The sequence below is a fragment of the Cervus elaphus genome, chromosome 30 (assembly GCF_910594005.1).
Source record: "Cervus elaphus chromosome 30, mCerEla1.1, whole genome shotgun sequence".
In the NCBI taxonomy this organism is placed as follows: Eukaryota; Metazoa; Chordata; class Mammalia; order Artiodactyla; family Cervidae; genus Cervus; species Cervus elaphus.
The window spans coordinates 23,823,623-23,843,878 of NC_057844.1; the positions used below are offsets into that span (position 1 = coordinate 23,823,623).

Below are 20,256 nucleotides of genomic sequence, written 5' to 3' on the forward strand. Positions count from 1 at the left end.
TCAGAAAAAATAAATATCTGTAGCAGAAATTCACTGAGAGTGTCTAAATAATCATGTATTCAGTGGAGGCCACATCTGGGCAGTAGTAAAAGAGTTTTGTGCATTTGATGATTGTAATTTTAAATACTTCAGCATTGTTAACATTTTAACAAAGTTTTTGGCCATTCATTCCATTCCAAGGTATTCCATCATCCAAAAGAACCTCATCTTGTGATCTTTGACCTTTTATTCTTGCTCAATTAAATTCTTAAAGGGATGTTTTTCACATTTTAAATGTCAATGTTGAATCTCCACTGAGAGAAAAATCAAGACAGATTGTCATCACATTATTCAATATGATGCTTTTGATCTTTTGCAGGAAGTTCTTTCTCCCCCTACATCCAAAAGCCTTAATGTTTTCTAAAGAAGGGACACTACACAAGCCCTGTGCTCACTTGCCAGCTTTCAGATGACTGAGAACACTAATGATTTAGTGAAAACAGTAATGGTTTGAAAATTAAAAGGGAAGCATTACTGAAAAAACGACAAATCTCAGGGAGGGAAAAAAACAAGCCCATGAGAGAAACAAGGAAAGAAAGGAAAGAAAACAAAGTAAAAGTAGATATTGTTGTTAGAGCGGTTGTTTTTGATGTTGTTGCATTTGTTCTTTAGCAAAACACAATATTGAAAAAAATATAAACAAATGTCAAGGAATAGAAAGCAAATGCACTTGAAAGACAGGAAAGGAAAAAAAAAACCTTTCTTGTTTAAAATTTGTAAGTTCAACGTTCTCATTTTTCTTCCATGAAAACAAAGAGTCTCACATTAGTCTGTATTGTTTTATCAACTTTAGTTCTAAAAGAATCAGCTTTCTTTCCCTATTTTAAAGGTTTCTTTGTAATCGTTTTAGTAAAAACTGTAGGAAAATATCATGCACTTTTGTTTTAGAATCTCTTATCAAAATAACTACCAAAATCTCAAAGCATTATGTTCTTAATATCCTAGGATATGGAAACAAAGAATTAAACAGGGTTACCTTGAACATGTGGATAATAGTTTCTAAGAAGAAACTAGAAACCTATGTCATTACTATGTATTAATAATAATAGAATCAGTTCTAGGGAAAAGATCTCTTCAGGAAACACATTAACCTTCGAATTAGTATCAAAGAAACTCCCCCTGTGGTCTGTTTTTACAAATGAGCATTGTGTTGACCTTGAAAATCTTCATAATGGGCAATTTCAGTTAAAACTATGGTTTTCGGGTCATTATTTCCTAGAAGTGTGATTTTTTTTTTTTTTTTAATGCATGTGAGCTTCTGTGTGTGTGTTAAGACAGTATTTATAGTTTCTGGCCAAATTATACTTTTTAAAGCCTTGACAAGTTGGACTGTTGAGCATGTGCATTCTATTCATTTGCCATATGGTCAGTGAAGACACCTGTTTCTATCCTTTCATTATTGCTATCATGTCTAGAAAAAAAATGAAAGTTTCAAAGATCCATAATATTCTGGCTTTCAAATTAGTACAATTATGTAAATTCTAATTTGTAAATTATTTACATCTTAAAAAAATTTTTTTTCCTATTAAAGTATAACATTGATTTCTAAGTTAATCCTAAATAGATAATTTCAAAGCAGTAGCTGAAATCAAATTTCCAACTCTTAAAATCTAAATGTCGTTACATTTCACTGTTATTGTTACCCTAACATTTCTCAGGCTGGGGCTATTTTAACCCCTGGCACCGAATTGTCTGAGGAAGGGCTCTCTGTGGTTTTTATGCAGTTCTGTTTTCATTTTAAAAATTGACTTTGGAGTTGGTGAGTTGACTGGTGGCTCAGATGGTTAAAAATCTGCCTGCAATGCAGGAGACACAGGAGACACCAGTTCGATCCCTGGGTTGGGAAGATCCCCTGGCGAAGGAAGTGGCAATCCACTCCAGAATTCTTGCCTGGAGAATTTCATGGACACCAGGCAGGATACAGTCCCTGGGGTTGCAAAGAGTTGGACATGACTGAGTGACTGACACTTTGCAGTTGGTACCTTGAAAAATAATAAGAGGTAAGGTGACTTGATAAAGAGACTCTTTCATTGCTTCCAGAACTGAATCCCTTGGCATTGAGCCCAGAGTCAACCCTCTAGTCACAAACGCTCTGCAGTAGAATGGCAGCAGATTTCTAGTTGACCTTTCTTCATATCATTTGCAAATCGTGATGCTTGTGTGAATCACGATGTGCAACTTTAGGAGATGGGGTTGATGTTTAAGAACCAGTAGAGCTTAGCTGTTACACCACATCCTTGGAATAAAGTGGGCCTATCTTCCATGAAGAAGAAAAAATATGCCAGGCCTCCCACATCGCTGGGGCTTCCCTGGTGGCTCAGTGGTAAAGAATTTGCCTGCCAATGCAGGAGATGGGGGTTCAATCCCTGGGTCAGGAAGATCCCCTGGAGAAGGAAATGGCAACCCACTCCAGTATTCTTGCCTGGGAAATTCCATGGATGGAGGAGCCTGGCGGGCTACAGTCCATGGTGTTGCAAAAGAGTCAGACACGACTTAGCGACGGACATCTCGGCAACATACTTTCTCTGAGTGGTTTTGCAAAGGATAATTCCATTAAATTTCTGATTTGAAATATTTGGTGTTAGATCTGCGTTCAGAATGATCCATAACACGTTGGGTTCTTTAGATGGAGAAGAGCTGACTCTTCTGCTAGAATCGAGAGAGAGACTGTTAAATTGTAGTTCATAGATGGGCTTAGAGTCTTCTTCATCCAAGATCGAAACAAACGCAAGTCTTGATTCCTTTCGTCCAAAGAAACAGCCGCATTTGATTGTAACCTGCCCCAGGGTAAGGAGAGTAGCTTGGGCTAACCCTAGAGGAACATTCAGTAAACATTAACTGAGGGAATGAACTGAAATAAATAAAACCATCTGTTAAAACACACCTATGTATTTTAATGCTTCCTGGTTCACATGCCAGGTGAGAAGTTAATGCTTAATACTGAGTTTTCTGTTTCCTATGCAATGTCAACGGACCTTGTTTTATTGGAGTCAGAAGCTACTGAGATCTAAGGAGCGATTTCTGCTTACACCCTGTCCTCACTGGGAATTTATTTTAGGTATTTATTTTATATATATATGGGAATTTATTTTATCAGAATGATTCTCTAAAAATAGAATATTGAAATTATTCTACAAGGGTCTGTCTTACTTCACAGCAAAGCATATGTCTGATGCCTTTTTTTTCCCCACTGAAGAGTTTTTAATGATTAGACGTCATTAATGATTAAATCACATATTATGTATACAGATATTAAAAAATGATGCAGAAGTCCAAGTAGTTCATATTTAAGAAAGCTATACCTGCCTATTTCCCATAGGCTCTTTTCCCTCCACCCCCATGGGGAGGAAAGAAGGAAGAAGAAGAGAAAAGGAAAGAAATAGAGGAGATGGGCAGAGAGGAAGAGATTTTTCTAGAAAGGGCATTTGCTATATTATGTGAGCTCTCCAATTTATCCAAAGTCATCTCATCAGAACAACTCATTGCAGAGAGAAGTTTGGTATAAAACCAGCCTGGCCCAAAGGCTTACAATAGGCTTCTTATAATGACATTTCACTGAGCATACTCAGTGACAGAAACCCCCAAGGTTGTATGACAGTCAGGCTCAGAGCATCTTAATTAAACATAATATAAAGTCAACTGAGAGTAGTTGTTCTCAGTTTCCATAAAACTGAATCCAATACTAAGTAGTAAAAAAAAGTCCACATGCTATTTAAAGTTGTTTAAGAAATGCTCATTCCTACGCAAGTCACGAGGTAGCCAAAGAAGCCGCTAAGCATCTACCAGAAAGCAAAGTAAAAGGAAAAGGGATCATTAAGAAAGTATTAATGAAAAAAAAAAGAAAGTATTAATGTTTATTTGATAAGTGATCTCCTGGGTCATACAGTACTTTCTGTGTATAGAAGTCCTCCCGTGGACCACCTACCTTGGAGTTGTAGGTGACATTTATGTATTCCCCAATGGAAGGAGACTACAGTCTACCTTATTCTTGAAAAGACTTTGAATGTCAAGTTCAGGGCTGCCCCAAAGAAGAGAGAAGCACTGGTTACTTCTGGCTGCTCTCCCAGCACCAACGTCACTTCTTTTCAGAGAAGCGAAATGACTGGGGCTCACAGACACCAGCTTGAAAGCGCCTGAATGACCTGCAGAGGCCGCTGTGACTGTGTTAGTCACTTAGTCGCGTCTGACCCTACCGCCCGTGGACTGCAGTCCACCAGGCTCCTCTGTCCTTGGGATTTCCCAGGCAAGTGGGTTGCCATGCCCTGCTCCAGGGGATCTACCCGACCCAGGGATGGAACTTGCGTCTCCTGCATTGCAGGCGGTTTCTTTACTGACTGAGCCATTGACCTTCTAAAAATCTCCAGGATGTCCAGGTTGGCCATGTTATGCCTAGGCATGAGAGGGAAACCCAGGCAGCACTTGAGGGTGAGTCTTTAGGTCAGGTTCTTTTCCTGCTGACCTACTTTCACTTGATTTTGGAAGACTGGTCACTAAACTACTTATATTTTCTCTTATCAACTGAAAATTCTGCTATTTGGTGAAAGTACATTTCTCAGAAAGAAAATGGGAGGCTTTCCAAACAAACTCACTCAAGTTCCTTGGATTTTAACCCTGGAAGCAGTATTTTTAGATACTGAGATGGACTGCAACGCGTCATTTCACTGAACTGAAGATGTCAGAGAGCTGAAGCTTTCCTCTTTGATCAAAGAAGAATATGATTGGGGATTCCCTGGTGGTCCAGTGGTTAGAACTCTGAGCTCCAGTGCAGGGGACATGGGTTCGATCCTTGGTTGGGGAAGTAAGATCTTGCATGCCTTGTGCATGGACAAAAAAAGAAGAAGAAGAAGAATATGATCAGTGATGCTGGCCATCTCTAAGATGATCTCTGGAATGACGGTTGAAGGGATTCCCATCGTTTGGACCAGGTGCTGATTAGAAAGCTAATAAAATGTCTTCTGGACAATTTAAGTTTTGGACCTCATTGTGTAATGCTACTGTGAGGGTTAACCTCATGTGTCATCGTCAAAATGTTCTTTTATTCTATATAAAGTATATGTAAGAGGCACTTTGGTTAAACATATTATATTAATAAATACCACTTTTCTCCCTTCACCATCATAATGACATTTCTCCTTATCATTTATGGGTTCAATACTGCAAACATCTAGGCTCAGTTCTTCGAGAACATTGTCTTGTAAATGGGGATCTAACTCTATGGCATTTCTTCATCATCAAACTGTCAGCATCCTTCTCATGTCCCACAAATGAGCACCAATAAGGTATATTATCATGCAAGAACTCTACTATTTCTTACTATGTACCCAAACAGAGTAGTCTCTCTTCAACCATCTTCTCCAGACTTAACATATTCTTTGGTTTAATTTAAAATTAAATAAGCAAATGAAACAAGAAGGATCCAGGGAAGATGAGGAACAAGACAAATGCAAGAGACTGAGCTACTTGCCCTCTATCTTTCCTTCCACTCCCTCTCAAGTAGGAAAAAGAGGTGATTTGTGGGTTGAGCTACCCTTGGTCGTAATTCCATGCTGTCTTCGCCTATTAGAAAACTTGTCACAATAAACAGTGTGTTTATCATTCTTCAAGACTACTAATGGAAACCTTTTGAGTACTAAAATGTTATATAATGAATAAGCAGTGTGATAATTGCACCTTCAAGATTCACACCAACATAGCAACAGGAGACTCCTGTTAAGTTTCTGAAGGAGTCTGTGAGCACCAGGTTCATCTCCACTGCGTAGAGAAAATGCCTAAGGTGAGTACATTCGTCGCTGTCTACCATGGCTCTGTGTGCCACTGGATATATACTTGATGCCTTCTAGGCAAGAGGAAAGATGTGGTCTACATCTGAATGTGTCCTCTGATGCCTGAACGAGTAGACAGAATGAGAACGTTCACTAGTACAGTCAGGTCCTCTGAGCAGCTTTGTCACAGAAGTCCCCAATTCTCTGCCGGCGACAGAAGCACTGGGTTTCGATTGTCTTTTTCTGGGCACTGGAGGAAAAGGCTGGGTTTCCCCTGCGGCCGTCAAACCTCCGAGCTGTCGCTGTGGGGGCTCACGGAGGGCATCATGGGCTCACGGCTGCCGGGGTCCTTGGGCGAGTCCTTCCTCCTGGCACCCTTCTTGCGCTGGTGCATCATCACCGCGATGGCAGTGAGGAGGACGGCCAGGAGTCCCACCGCGACGCCCCCCACCACCGTGAGCAGGCTGACCTCAGAGCTGGGACTGTCGAGCTCCCGGGGGAGGACGCCGTCAGGGGAGACCCTCCCGTGAAGGATCTGCTTCCTGCTGCTGCGGTCCAGGGCGATGTGCTGGATGTTTGTTCCCCGGTTGTTCTCAGCCCCGATTTCCCACGCCAGCGGAGGGCTGCTTCTGATCTCCCTCTTCTTCCGGCTCTTGGTAGCTGCCTGGGGCTTCCCTTGACTCAGCAGAGAGTGGGACAGGTACTCCACGCTGCGTTTGCCAATGCCTCGATTGGCGTTGTCTTTCGATCTTACTGTGTAGATGGTGTGTATATACCATTCTCGACCCAGAGCGACCTAGAAACACAATGCTACTCATTAGAAAATTTAATCTTAGGCCAACCTAAAATTCATGACTCTCTGCAAGAGAAATTCATAATAGAGATCATGAATAATCATTTAATTTAGTCTGCAGAATTAATATATTTAATATCGTTACATGTGTAGTCTGCGCAAGGCTTTGTGTAAAGCACTCTGTAAAATACTCTGTGCAGCTCTTAAGGGAGCATGTGCTGGTAAACATTTGTCAGGGCTGCAGAGAAGTCCAGACCACACAGTCTAACATACTCACTTAAAAAATGAGTGGATGGGAGGATGGGGAATGTATGTAAATCCATGGCTGATTCATGTCAATGTATGGCAAAAACCACTACAATATTGTAAAGTAATTAGCCTCCAACTAATAAAAATTAAAAACAAACAAACAAACAAAAATGAGTGGATAATACAGATAGAGAATAAATGAGTGGCTATCAGCAGAGGGGAGGAGCAACATAAGGATTGGGAAGTGGGAGATAAAAAAACTACTGGATGCAAGATAGGTTACAAGGATGTACTATATGACATGGAGATAGAACCAATATCTTGTAATATTAATACCTATAAATAAGACAGTAACCTTTAAAAATGTATAAAAATTTAAAAATTAAAAAAAATTAAAAAATGAGCAAACGAGAATACATAGCAGTTAAGTGACTTGCCCAATATCATTGAACTAGTTAGAATCACAGGCAGGTCTAGAGGTTCTGAAGCTCAGAACTCTTTTTCTAGTATGTCTTGCTGTGTATTTACATATATGGCCATAGAAAATTTTCCTGCTTTTTTCAGGGTCTGTGGAAAGAAGGTGTTTTCTGATGACTCTTCGAAGACGTCAGGATTTGACTTCAGGTCAAATGCTTTGAGGGTTAACAATAAAAACAAACACAAAAGAAAAAAAAAATCAGGATTTCCCTGGTGGCCTAGTGGCTCAGTTCCTGTGCTCCCAATGCAGGGGGCCTGAGTTCAATCCCTGGTCCAGGAACTAGATCCTGCATGCTGCAACTCAGAGTTCACATGCTAGAACTAAAGATCCTGCTTGCTACAGTTAAGACCTGGCACAGTCAAATAAATAAATTAACAAGTAAATATTCTAAAAAATCATACTTCAACTTCCTATTTGAAAAGATTCAGGATAACAGATATGCTTCCTTAAATTCCCTCTTTAGAGAAATAGTGAAGTGAAAGTTGCTCAGTTGTGTCCAACTCTTTGCGACCCCATGGACTATACAGTCCATTCAATTCTCCAGGCCAGAATACTGGAGTGGGTAGCCTTTCCCTTCTCCAGGGGATCTTCCTAACCCATGGACTGAACCCAAGTCTTCCGCATTGCAGGTGAATTCTTTACCAGCTGAGCCACAAGAGAAACCCTTAGTGGAATAAGGGTAATATATTTCTCCAGCCCATCCTATTTGGTCAATTTTCAGTAAACATTCTAAAAGATGCACTTGCTACCCCAAGGATTCACAATGTGAACACATCTCTGAATTTGTCTCATTTGTCTGCTCAGTGTTCTGGTCTCCTGGGTCTCTTTCTACCTTCTGTCTCTAGGTTGGCTCTTCCTATTTTGGTCTATGAAGAATGGAGATTTCTGTGCTGTGCACAGTTGTTTTTCTGAGTCCAGCTGTTCATTTAAGATCACTTTAATAAAGATAGTCATGAAAAGTCAAATGAAAGGAGATTTTGAAGAAGACCACCAGAGTTCCTAACCAATAGGTTTAGATTTATACTCTGGGCTGAATAAGGGTCTTCATTATACATAGACATAAAACAGGACGATGCATTGATAAACATAATAATAGCTAATGTTTATGGAATGCTCATGATGCACTCAGGACGGTCTGGTGTGGTTTACACGCATTATCTTACTCAAAGTTCACATTAACTCTACACAATATGGCAATTACTGTCTCTTTTGTGGGAAACATCTGAGACATTCCGATGTTAAGTGACTTGCATGTGATTGCACGGCTATCATAAGTAACCTTGTTTCTGGCTCACCTGAAAGAGTGGTGTTGAGTCGACTTTAAATCCATCAGATCCAGGCTGATTCACTAAGAGGATAGCTTCAGGGTCATCCACCGCCAGTCTGGCATTAAACAGGACGTTTCCAAAGCTGGTGGCTTGTGTCTCTGGTTGAGCTTTGTCCTTCAGGCAATAAGGAAAACGAGGATTGCTGTGGATAATGCCAACGTTTGTGAACGCAGGAGGTTTTCCTATTAGTTTGTGCAAGTACCCTTTACCATAAAATGTCACCATTTGGTTTCATTTTAAAAGATGCTTTTGTTTTAAAACAGAAGACAGAAACAATTAACTTTGACTGTCTAATCTGGTGCATTGTTTGGGTCAGAGCACTTACCACAATTTTAAATCTATATAAGAGTGAAGGCGAATCAGCCAAGCAGCCGTATTCTGCATTCGTTGGATTGTACTTGGGAACGTAGCCGTCGGCCCCGGTGCACAGAAACACCTTCTCGATGCTGCAGTAAAAGGAATCACCTAGATTCTGCACTGGATCCACCATGACCCGACCATAAATGATGTCACCTGCAACAGACACGTGGAAATGTCCTTTCGATTAAGGGATATGGTGTGTCTATGTGACACAGCAAACAGTCTATGACAATAATGACACTAACAGTAGTATTCCCTTCTCTTCCTAATCTGGTATCAAATGTTGAAGAACTTCCTGCATGAGATCAGGGTCTGGTCCACTCCCAGGCCTCAGATAGGACCACTTGGCAGATGACCACAAGTACTGAAGATTTATTGACCCTTACATGCCAGGGGGAATAACCTTGAGGCATGGCTTATAACTTAACATTCATAACATCCCATTGTAGTTCAAGTCCAGTTTACACAAGTACAGTAGTTGGCAAGATGTAGGCAAATCCTTATAGGATAACACAAAAAAGAAAACACCAATAAAAAGCGAATTAGCTTTATTTGCTTTTAAAGGAGGGTTTAAGGAAACTCCCTGGTATTTCCTCATCTATTTCACAGCTACTACTGAACACCTACCATGTGTACTAGGCATTTTGCTAGGTTCTCAGAATATACCACTGAACAAGACAGGCACAACCCTAACCCATGAGCTACATTCTCATGTACTTGAGTGTATGAAATATTGAGTGCATGCAAATTGAAAAAAAAAAAAAATTCAAGGAAAAAATTGCAGACTTGTTTCAAAAATCACTTAGTTAAGGGAAATCTCAGTTGGTAAAGAATCCGCCTGTAGTGCAGGAGACCCCTGTTTGATTCCAAGAAGATCCCCTGGAGACGGGATAGGCTACCCACTCCAGTATTCTTGGGCTTCCCTGGTGGCTCAGCTGGTAAAGAATCCACCTGCAACGTGGGAGATCTGGGTTCGATCCCTGGGTTGGGAAGATCCCCTGGGGAAGGGAAAGGCTACCCACTCCAGTATTCTGGCCTGGAGAATTCCATGGACTGTATAGTCCATGAGATTGCAAAGAGTCAGACCGACTGAGAGACTTCCACTTCACTAAGGGAAATAAAGGTTGATTTTCTGAGAATAAAAACCAGCCTGTAATATATATCTGGATTCCCAGGAGGCTTGGTGGTAAAGAATCCACCTGCCAATGCAGGAGATGTAGGTTTGATCCTTGGGTCAGGAAGATCCCCTGGAAAAGGAAATGGCAACCCACTCCAGTATTCTTGCCTGGGAAATCCCATGGACAGAAGAACCTGGAGGGCTATAGTCTATGGGGTCACAAAGCACATTAAACACAAATCGAGTTTCAACAACCCCCTCCCCCATCTCTGCCAAAATGATGAAGACCCAATTACACTCTCAAAACCATAAAATAAGTTATAATTGTCCCCCTCAATCACAATCCCAATAAAGCAAAGGATAACAGACACAATGGCAAACAGACAGAGCAGGCCTCCCCTTTGTAAAGTGATACCTTCTGCGAAGGCAACGTCGCTCTCCTGCCCAAATCCCATGGATCCATCAGACAACCAGAGGCTCTTCTTGGAGAGGAGGTACATCTGGGTGTTCAAGCTAAACTCAGCCGCCACTGGGTCACTGACCTAAAATCAAGTGTAAAAGCCCTCTTATGTGTTGTTGATGGTTCTGGTGGCGTACAAACACTTTATTTGCAGAAACGCACATGTACTGTACTCTGGCATAAAAAACACTAAACTGTACTGTGATCAATTTTCATATCCAACCAAACCAACTTAAGGAATTATAACACTGGCTTTGTCCTTCTTAAGAAGGCAAAATGGTCAACATTAAACCATTTTTTAAAACACTTTTTTATGTGGACCATTTTTAAAGTCTTCATTGAATTCGTTACAATATTGCTTCTGTTTTTTATGTTCTGTTTTTTTTTTGGCTGCTAGGCATGTGGGATCTTAGCTTCCTGACTAGGGATCAAACCTGCACCCCTTGCATTGGAAGCTGAAGCCTTAACCACTGGACCACCAGGGAAGTTCCAAGGTTAAATCATTTTTTGAATGGGACAAACGAGCATTGCTTGAGCTTATTTCCACTGATTTATCGGGATATATAAAGGATGTGTAAATATCACGGTCAGTGGAAGGCCAACATTTAGTGTAAGTTCTCGGGCAAAAGATTTTATCACATTTCTTTTAATGCATATTGACAATTAGGTACTTTGAGGTGGCATACACTACAGGATATTCATTCTCCTCAATGATCAAGAACAAGACAAAGAAGTACAGAACTCTGGGGAAAAGTCTCAAATCTCCGAGGCAGCAGACTCCAGAGGAGACCACATCACATAAGAAAAAATAACCCTTACATACTCTTAAACAGTGAATTTGATATACTGAACCAATAAGGAATAAAGGGCAATGCTTTCCTCTATTGCTCCCTTCCTGCCTGACTTCCTTTTTTCTCAGCATGCAAGAATTGAAGTCACTGGGTGAGATTTTTTTTTTTTAACTGATAAAAGTAAACTATGCCTTTAACAAAGTGGGCTTCTACTTGGGAAAAGGGACTTCCCTATAACTCAAACGGTAAAGAATCTGCCCTCAATGAAGGAGACCAGGGTTTGATCCCTGGGTCTGCAAGATCCTCTGGAGAAGGGAATGGCAATTCACTTCAGTATTCTTACCTGGAGAATCCCATGGACAGAGGAGGCTGGTGGGCTACAGTCCATGGGGTCACAAAGAGTTGGACATGACTGAGCAACTAACACACACACACACACACACACACACGTACACATGTATACACGGGAAAAGCATTCTATGAGACACACCTGTTGGAAGCGGATGTCAAGGTCAAAAGTGATAGGCTCTCTGGGGTTGCAGGTGACAGGCAGGCGGTATTCCTGATGGGATGGAGTGGTGCATGGCAGCAGTTTTACTGTGTAGGTCCCCGAGTAGTCACGGACCTTTGAGGATCAGAGAGGACATTCGTGTTTTTCACTTAAAAATCTGAGGTGCAACAAAGGCAGTAACAAAGATAAATGAAGAGTCTTAGTCACTTACTGCAAAGTCAGATATGAAGCTCCACTGCTGGACTGGCTGGTTATAGGTTGGTTCACTTCTTATGAGACGCAGGGAAAACGTTAGACCTGGATGATCTACTGACACGATCATTGAGCTTGTGAAGGATGCTAGAAAAGTGCCAACAACAATAATGGTCTAGTGGTTAAGAGGGTCATAACAGCTTAGAGTGTTCAAAGTGCCCTTTGATACATTATTTGCATGTATGCTTATAATAAGCCTGCAAAGTTGGTATAATTATCCTCATTTCGCAGATAAAGAAACTGGACTAAGAGTGACGGTGTGACTCTCCAGATCACACAGCTGGGATATGTGCCTTCTCATTCCTACTGCAGTGCTTTTTCCACTCTATAATTCTGTCAAAAAATAATTGTACAGAAATGCCTAGATGGTTCAAGGCTACTTTCCAGGGAGGCACAGCCGTTCAATAAAGGCTGATGTGAATGCATTCATTGTGCACTGAAGCTATGAAGTGAACCTCAGTCTACTCGCCTCTGGGTAAACAGATCCGGGAAAACCCAATTTATAAATGGAGTCTAATTTTAATTAGATTGCCTCAATCTTGTCTAAACAAAGCCTCAGTTTATTAAAAAGGCAGACAGGCAGAAGGACACTGTAAAGACCAGGAAATCCTCATTTTCCCAAAACAGTCAGCTGCAATAAAGCTAAATGATTCTTTTTGGTTCTGCATTTTGGAACTCAGACTCACAAAATTACAGCAAATCATCTTTCTCTTCCTGTATCTTCAGCCTTAGTCTCTCTTTTATTTAGAGCTTGGATCCAGGAAAAGGAAGGACACAGAAGACAGCATGTGAACTATTTTCCCCTTCCAATCTGACATGAGCTGGCACACCAGTAAAACGTGCAAGCCAATTTAATAATGTGAAGTCGAATAAGAAGTTATTTCTGATGAAATGAAATTTTTAGAAAAGCTTAAACATGGGACATTAGTGACTGCCACATTATTGATATGCATAGCACAATCCACCAAATTAGTAAAATTATGTAGCTAATACTTAAGAGAGTTAACATGTCTGAAACTAGGTATCAGTGAAATGCTACTTCTGACATCATTATAACGGTTTCTTACAATACCTGGAAAAGAGCTGTGCTTGCTGAATAAATGATCAAAATTCAAATTTCTGAACAATGCATTTGAAGTAGAGAATGGGAATGTTGTGGTTATGCTCTCTATCTAAAGGAAAATTCCTCTTAATTAACTTGGTAGATTTTTCTTTTATTTCTATTATTTAATTAATTTATTGTTTTGGCCGTACCACGTGGCTTGTGATATCCATTCCTTGACTAGGGATTGAATCCGGGCCACGGAAGTAAAAATGTTGGATCTTGGCTACTAGGGAACTCCCAATAGAGTTTTCTTTTAAATTAACTTTAACCATTTGGTATTTTTTCTAGAAGTCTCCAGCGATGATTTTGCAGCTTATGAGACATATAGCTGAACAATGTCAAGCCCTCTTGTAGATACTTGCACATACACAATTCATTTGAAATTAAGGGCTTCAAAGCTCATAGGTAAGCATGTGGAAACACATGCAAATATGGAAACCTATCTTCTTGTTGTCTGGAGAGTGGCTGTGTGTGGGCAATGGGGCTTACCAGGATGTGACAGCACAAACAAGCCATGGAACTGAGCCTCCGTCTTGAAGTTCACAACCAAACGCCCCTCTTCACCGATGCGCATGCTGGTTGGGTAGAGAGAACCTAGGATGGGATGATGCACAAGAGTGGAAATATTGGTGATTCTTCCAAAACCAAATTCAGATTCATCTCATTTTTAAGCATTCTAGCCAAAGGGTATTATCAGAAAAATTCTAAGTGATCAGAGAGACAGAAGTATTCTTATTTTGCTCTGTTTTTCTAACAAGAAGAATTGTCTGGAAGGTAGGCAAAATAGAATTAGGTCATACAAATGAGGTTCATATGAAATATACAGATTGACAACAATAGGTCAAGGTATTTTTGAAAGCTTTAGTCTACATAAATTAAACTGTAAATTGAGAGACAGAATGAACTGGTCAAACTTTGAAGATCTGCACATGTAGGTGGAAACAGGTTTTTGTTCTCCAGAATAATTCCAAATGTTATAGGCTTAATGAAAACTCCAAAGCCTTCCTAAGAAATTTAGCAAGTTGATCAAAGTTGGCTCCAGGTATAAGAAGGAAACAGGAGATTCTTATGTGGAAGCTGAGAACTGAGAGATGAATCTGCAGTAAGATTCATTTAAATGTACATTTCTAAGGCAAGATATGGGATTAAAACATTTACAGTGATCTAGAAGGTTTATTCAGGGTGATCATATTCCTTTCACATAGCTTTAAGGTATTCTTAATCTGTTTAAGATAATAGATTTTGAGATTTTGGAGAAAATATCAACAGTATTTTCTCTCTGTCTCATAAAAGGTAATGATGGTCAGATATGCAAAGAACCAGGACAGCAGTATGTGCCTGAAAACAAACAGCATTAATTCTACTAATGGAGTAATTCACTTTCTGCTTATGGACTTTGAGTTATGATTCTGACACTGAGATTGAAACTAAGTTATGTTTGGGGCAAATGATTTGGGGGCCCAACAGTTAGTGGCTCACACCACCACTCTTCCAAGGCATTCAGCTTAAGTATTACAAAACAATAGAATTTTTAAACTGAAAGAATATTAGAAGTCTAATCTATCTTTCATAAGAAATTGAGTGCCAGAGATTAAGCAATATCTTTGAGATCACACAGCCAGTTAGCTGTAAACCCAGAAATAGAAGCCAGGACACAATTTATACTAGGCTTTAAAATGCCTCTCCCACTTTCAGAAACAAAAATGTGGAACTTTTTCTCTGAATTCATTCCTTTCTTTCAATTGGAACTTCTTTCATCCATTATCTAAAATCTAGAGGGAGAGAGACTGTGTTGAGTACCACATGAGCGATTAATCACCCTTAAATGGACATTATATTTAACAGTCACAAATGCAAAAATTTGGGGCATTATTATAATTTAGTTAAAATAAATTTTTCCATGACAAAATGAAATTATTTTAAAGTATGAACGATAACAATAAAATTATTGGAAGTTGCTTCTCTTATTTTTAGCTGCAGCAAAAACGTCACTTAAGTCATTCATATAGGTAAGAAAATTTTTCATTCTCCAAGTCTCTGTTAACTCACCTTGGAGTTCAGCTTCTGGGGGGCTGCCAATTCCGTCGGTCCACAAGATGGCAGTGTCATACACGAATGTCAGACGGAGTTCGGACTTCAAGTCAAAATGCTGCCAGCCTCCAACCCCAACGGGGGAGTGGAACACGTAGGAGACATACAGAGGGACCCGAAGAGTCACATAGGACTGCACTAGGTTTAGGACCTAAAACAATACAATTATATCTACCAGCACCATCCGGGGTTAATTAGACACACTTAATTTTGTACAAGCCATTTTCTCCTTTCACTCATCTGAAGATTTTGAGTTAATCATAGAGGAAAAGAAATGGTAGCATTTACAGCACTACTGTCCCCTCACTTAATTTTGGATTGGGTCATGGAGGATAAACAATTATGTACTGAGCGCCTACTACTGTCATTGTGTTGGGTTCACAAATAAAGCTACTCAGTATTTTCATTCTCTCCCGTAATTGTATTTATAGGTATGGATGTATTTATAGGTGTGGATGACTGAATGAGTGGATAGAGAGGTGAAGGATAGAGACAGGAAAGTTAAGACTGAAAGAAATAAAGCAAATTTCCCAACAGAAATTTCCCACTTCCTCCTGGAGTAGCCCTGCCAGTAACAGAAACCAGTCTTTGGCCCATGCTTATTCTACTCTTTCACACTTGATCATATTCCAAAGCTGAGTGTTGTCTTATGATCACCTAACAAAGGTTATCATCCTTAATTCTCAGAATAGCTCTGAAGAATAGCAGGGCAAAGACAACTATCTTCTTCTTATACATGAGGAAATGGGCTTAGGTCAGATCATACTGCTCACAAGTTTGAGTCAGGTTTTTTGATACATCTATTTCTCTTTCTACCCTGAGCTAGCAACAGGAATCACACATGTGAGTTATTGAATAATTAAAAACATGATAAGTTCTCATTTATCATGTTTTCATGGAGTTAAAAGTAAACTCCTCAAATCACAAAATGACCACCTGAATCATGAACAAAAATACATCAAACGAAAACCATCTGGGGCTTCCCTCATGATAAAGAATCCACCTGCCAATGCAGGGGACACAGGTTCAATCCCTGATCCAGAAAGAAAAGATCCCACATGCTGTGGAGTAACTAAGCCCACACACCACAACTATGGAGCCTGTGACCTAAAGTCTGTGCTCCACAACAAGAAAAGCCAACTCAATGAGAAGCCCTTGCATTGCAACTAAAGAAAGCCCACCCAGGAATGAAGACCAAGCACAACCAAAAATAAATAAATAAAAGAACACCATCCACCAAGCCCATTATTTGATTTTCAGCTGTGTAGTAGCTAACACTCCCCGTTATCTGCTAACGTAGCCAGCAGAAGAGGGGCTTTACATCGAGGTCCTTTAAGATAGCATTTTCTAAGACTTGCTATTCTTGCAGTCATTGAGAAAGTGATCGTGAAATGCAGTTTTAACACCCTGACAGTGTAATGGAGGGTGATTGCTAATCCATATGCCACCAGTAATTAAGATGACCTGTGATTTTAATAAATACTCATTAAAAAATAGGCTGCAGACATGGATTCCCAATTAAACTAAAAGAATAATTTTGCCTACATTACACACTATCCATCAAATGTTACTGAGTGTGCTATTTTGGAGAAAACTAACATTGATGTCCTAGGGACAAGTTACTTGGTGTACAGCTCCCTTACTATTTCTCACTTGATTTCATTTGATTTCACTGGTAAACTAGAGTTTAACTGTTTCTGGATGTGGAATCAGCATCTTATTGCATCTTCTTCTCAGCTTAGAATCTCTGTCTAAAGGAACTGGAACCTAAATGGAACTAGGTAGATCATCCAGGTAAATGAACATTTACCTGTTCATTCCTATAAAAATGAAGAATGCAATGCATTCATTTAATTTCTAAATGTCATGTGAATGAGCAGTTAATTTTCTTAATCCAATACATCAAACATACTACACTTTAATATGCCATCAATAAAAATAATTTTAATGTAATATTTTACATTATTAATTTTTCTTGCACCAAGTCTTTGAAACCTGGTATGAATTTTACATGCACAGCACATCCCGTTTTGGACTGATGCCGTTCTGAATGCTCAATGGCTACACATGGCCAATGACTGCCAAATTGGACAGCACAGACTAGACTCTTCTACCTGAGGTCTTTTAATTAGAACACACACTGAGAACAATAATCATTTAAAAATATTTGATAGTCACGTATCAACAGTCATGATGGATATGGGATATGTGATAGCTATGATATTCTATGTGGGATATGTGACTTGTGCTTACGTCAAGGAAAACTGAGCCAGAGTTGTTAGAATCCTATTTGAGGACTTCCCACTGGTTGAGATTTCTTTCTGTTGCTGCTTTTGTTGACAGACACATGTCTACATCATCAAGACGGTGGTGTGTGCGAATGTGTAAGGACAGCTCATATATCTCAATAGCTTGACGTCTCAATAAAGTGTGTACTTAGCTATTCAGCAGAGAACATTGAACAAGTTAGAACTCTTAGCCAAAGTCTCTTGAGTAATAGCAGTCTACACATCCAGAACACTTGGACGGAGACCTTGGCATCTGTCCCATTAGATGCCTTTCTGAACAACTGTGGTATCAGAGATGAATGAGGGACCTTGAAACAAGGGGGAGTCAATAGTAGTCCACACATTCTTTAGGAGTAAGGACAACTCTATAGGACGTTACAATAGTAGAATCAGAAATAATCTAAATGGCCAATAATAGAAGAATGGTTAAATAATTATGATGGCACACCAACAAGGTGAAAGATCAAGTTCAGTTCAGTTCAGTCACTCAGTCGTGTCTGACTCTTTGTGACCCCATGAACCACAGCACACCAGGCCTCCCTGTTCATCACCAACTCCCGGAGTCCACCCAAACTCATGTCCATTGAGTCGGTGATGCCATCCAACCATCTCACCCTCTGTCGTCCCTTCTCCTGCCCTCAATTTTTCCCAGCATCAGGGTCTTTTCAAATGAGTCAGCTCTTTGCATCAGGTGGCCAAAGTATTGGAGTTTCAGCTTCAACGTCAGTCCTTCCAATGAACACCCAGGACTGATCTCCTTTAGGATGGACTGGTTGGATCTCCTTGCAGTCCAAGGGACTCTCAAGAGTCTTCTCCAACACCACAGTTCAAACGCATCAGTTCTCCTGCACTCAGCTTTCTTTATAGTCCAACTCTCACATCCATACATGACCACTGGAAAAACCATAGCCTTGACCAGACGGACCTTTGTTGGCAAAGTAATGTCTCTGCTTTTTAATATGAAAGATCAAGTAGTAACCAAAAATCATGTTTATGAAGGACTCCCTTGGTGATCTGGTAGTTAAGAATCGGCCTGCCAGTGCAAGTGACATGGGTTCGATTTCTGGTTCAGGAAGATTCCACATGCCACAGGGCAGCCAAGCCCACGCACCGCACCTGCTGAGCCTGTGCTCTGGAACAACAGAAGCCACCGCAATGAGAAGCCCACACACTGCAACTAGAGAGCAGCCCCCATTCGCTGCAACAAGAGAAAGCCTCTGCGCAGCAGCGAAGACCCAGTGCAGCCAAAAATAAATGAATAAATATAAGGGCTTCCCTGGGGACTCATTGGTAAAGAATCTGCCTGCCAATGCAGGAGACACGAGTTCAATCCCTGGTCCAGAAAGATCCCACACGCTGTGGAGCAACCGAAGCCTGCATGCTGTAGAGCCTGTGCTCCGCGACAAGACAGTAGTCCTGCTCGCTGCAACTACAGAAAAGCCTGCACAGCAACAAAGACCCAGAACAGCCAGTAAATGAATGAAAATAAATAAATAAAATTTAAAAACACAGAAAAAATCATGTATGTGATGAATTTTCCTTGTCAGGGGGAAAAAGGATTATACTATGTTAAATTAAAAAGTCATAACCAAAGAGTATAAATAATATGCCGTTACTATTAAAAATGCATATCCATACTGAAAAGAGGCTAGGAAATATGCCTGTGTACAGTGACTGTGGGATAAGGAGTGAGTTCTTTTGTACACTTTTAGTTTCCCAGCTTTCCATAGTACTATCATTACTTTCACTAACCAAAAAAGCCTACATCACTAAAAATATTGACAAACTTGACAACATAGGAAGCAACGTAGTTCATGAAAGTTATACATTTTGGATTCTTGCTATTTCTCACAAAATGATTTCGAGTGGCTTACATTTTTTTTTTTTTGGTATATATATACTATGGAATATTACTCAGCCATTAAAAAGAATACATTTGAATCAGTTCTAATGAGATGGATGAAACTGGATCCCATTATACAGAGTGAAGTAAGCCAGAAAGATAAAGACCAATACAGTATACTAACACATATATATGGAATTTAAAAAGATGGTAATGATAACCCTATATGCAAAACAGAAAAAGAGACACAGAAGTACAGAACAGACTTTTGGACTCTGTGGGAGAAGGCGAGGGTGGGATGTTCTGAGAGAATAGCATTGAAACAAGTATACTATCAAGGGTGAAATAGATCACCAGCCCAGGTTGGATGCATGAGACAAGTGCTCAGGGCTGGTGCACTGGGAAGGCCCAGAGGGATGGGATGGGGAGGGAGGTGGGAGGGGGGATCGGGATGGGGAATACATGTAAATCCATGGCTGATTCATGTCAATGTATGGCAAAAACCACTACAATACTGTAAAGTAATTAGCCTCAAACTAAAAAAAAAAAAAAAAACAAAAAACACAAAACAGTAAATTTGTGTGCTAAGTGGAAAATAATGGGATGGAAAGAGATGACTTCTAAAGTAGACTCCAGCCCCAGAGGTGTATGTTTCTAAATCAAACACATAGTTTTTTTTTAAAAAAGAAAATTATTCCACTAATCAACAACTAAAAAAAACATATATACTTTTCCAGAATCATATTATGTCTTTTCATGAGTAAACTGCCATTTCATGTGATTGAGGCT

The 20,256-nt window shown here is 40.0% G+C and overlaps 1 protein-coding gene across 1 annotated transcript in view; it reads right to left on the reverse strand.

Moving 5' to 3' along the window:
* Positions 1 to 1,257: 1,257 nt before the first annotated feature.
* The window catches only part of FREM2 (FRAS1 related extracellular matrix 2), a 157,741-nt gene continuing 138,742 nt past the window's right edge, over positions 1,258 to 20,256 (reverse strand). The window contains exons 17-24 of the mRNA XM_043892295.1: positions 15,295 to 15,487; positions 13,735 to 13,839; positions 12,100 to 12,227; positions 11,868 to 12,002; positions 10,542 to 10,668; positions 8,975 to 9,162; positions 8,617 to 8,763; positions 1,258 to 6,597 (exon numbers count right to left, since the gene is read on the reverse strand). Of these exons, the coding sequence (XP_043748230.1) occupies positions 6,085 to 6,597; positions 8,617 to 8,763; positions 8,975 to 9,162; positions 10,542 to 10,668; positions 11,868 to 12,002; positions 12,100 to 12,227; positions 13,735 to 13,839; positions 15,295 to 15,487 (1,536 nt within the window). The 3' untranslated portion in view covers positions 1,258 to 6,084. The remainder of the gene's footprint in view (positions 6,598 to 8,616; positions 8,764 to 8,974; positions 9,163 to 10,541; positions 10,669 to 11,867; positions 12,003 to 12,099; positions 12,228 to 13,734; positions 13,840 to 15,294; positions 15,488 to 20,256) is intronic.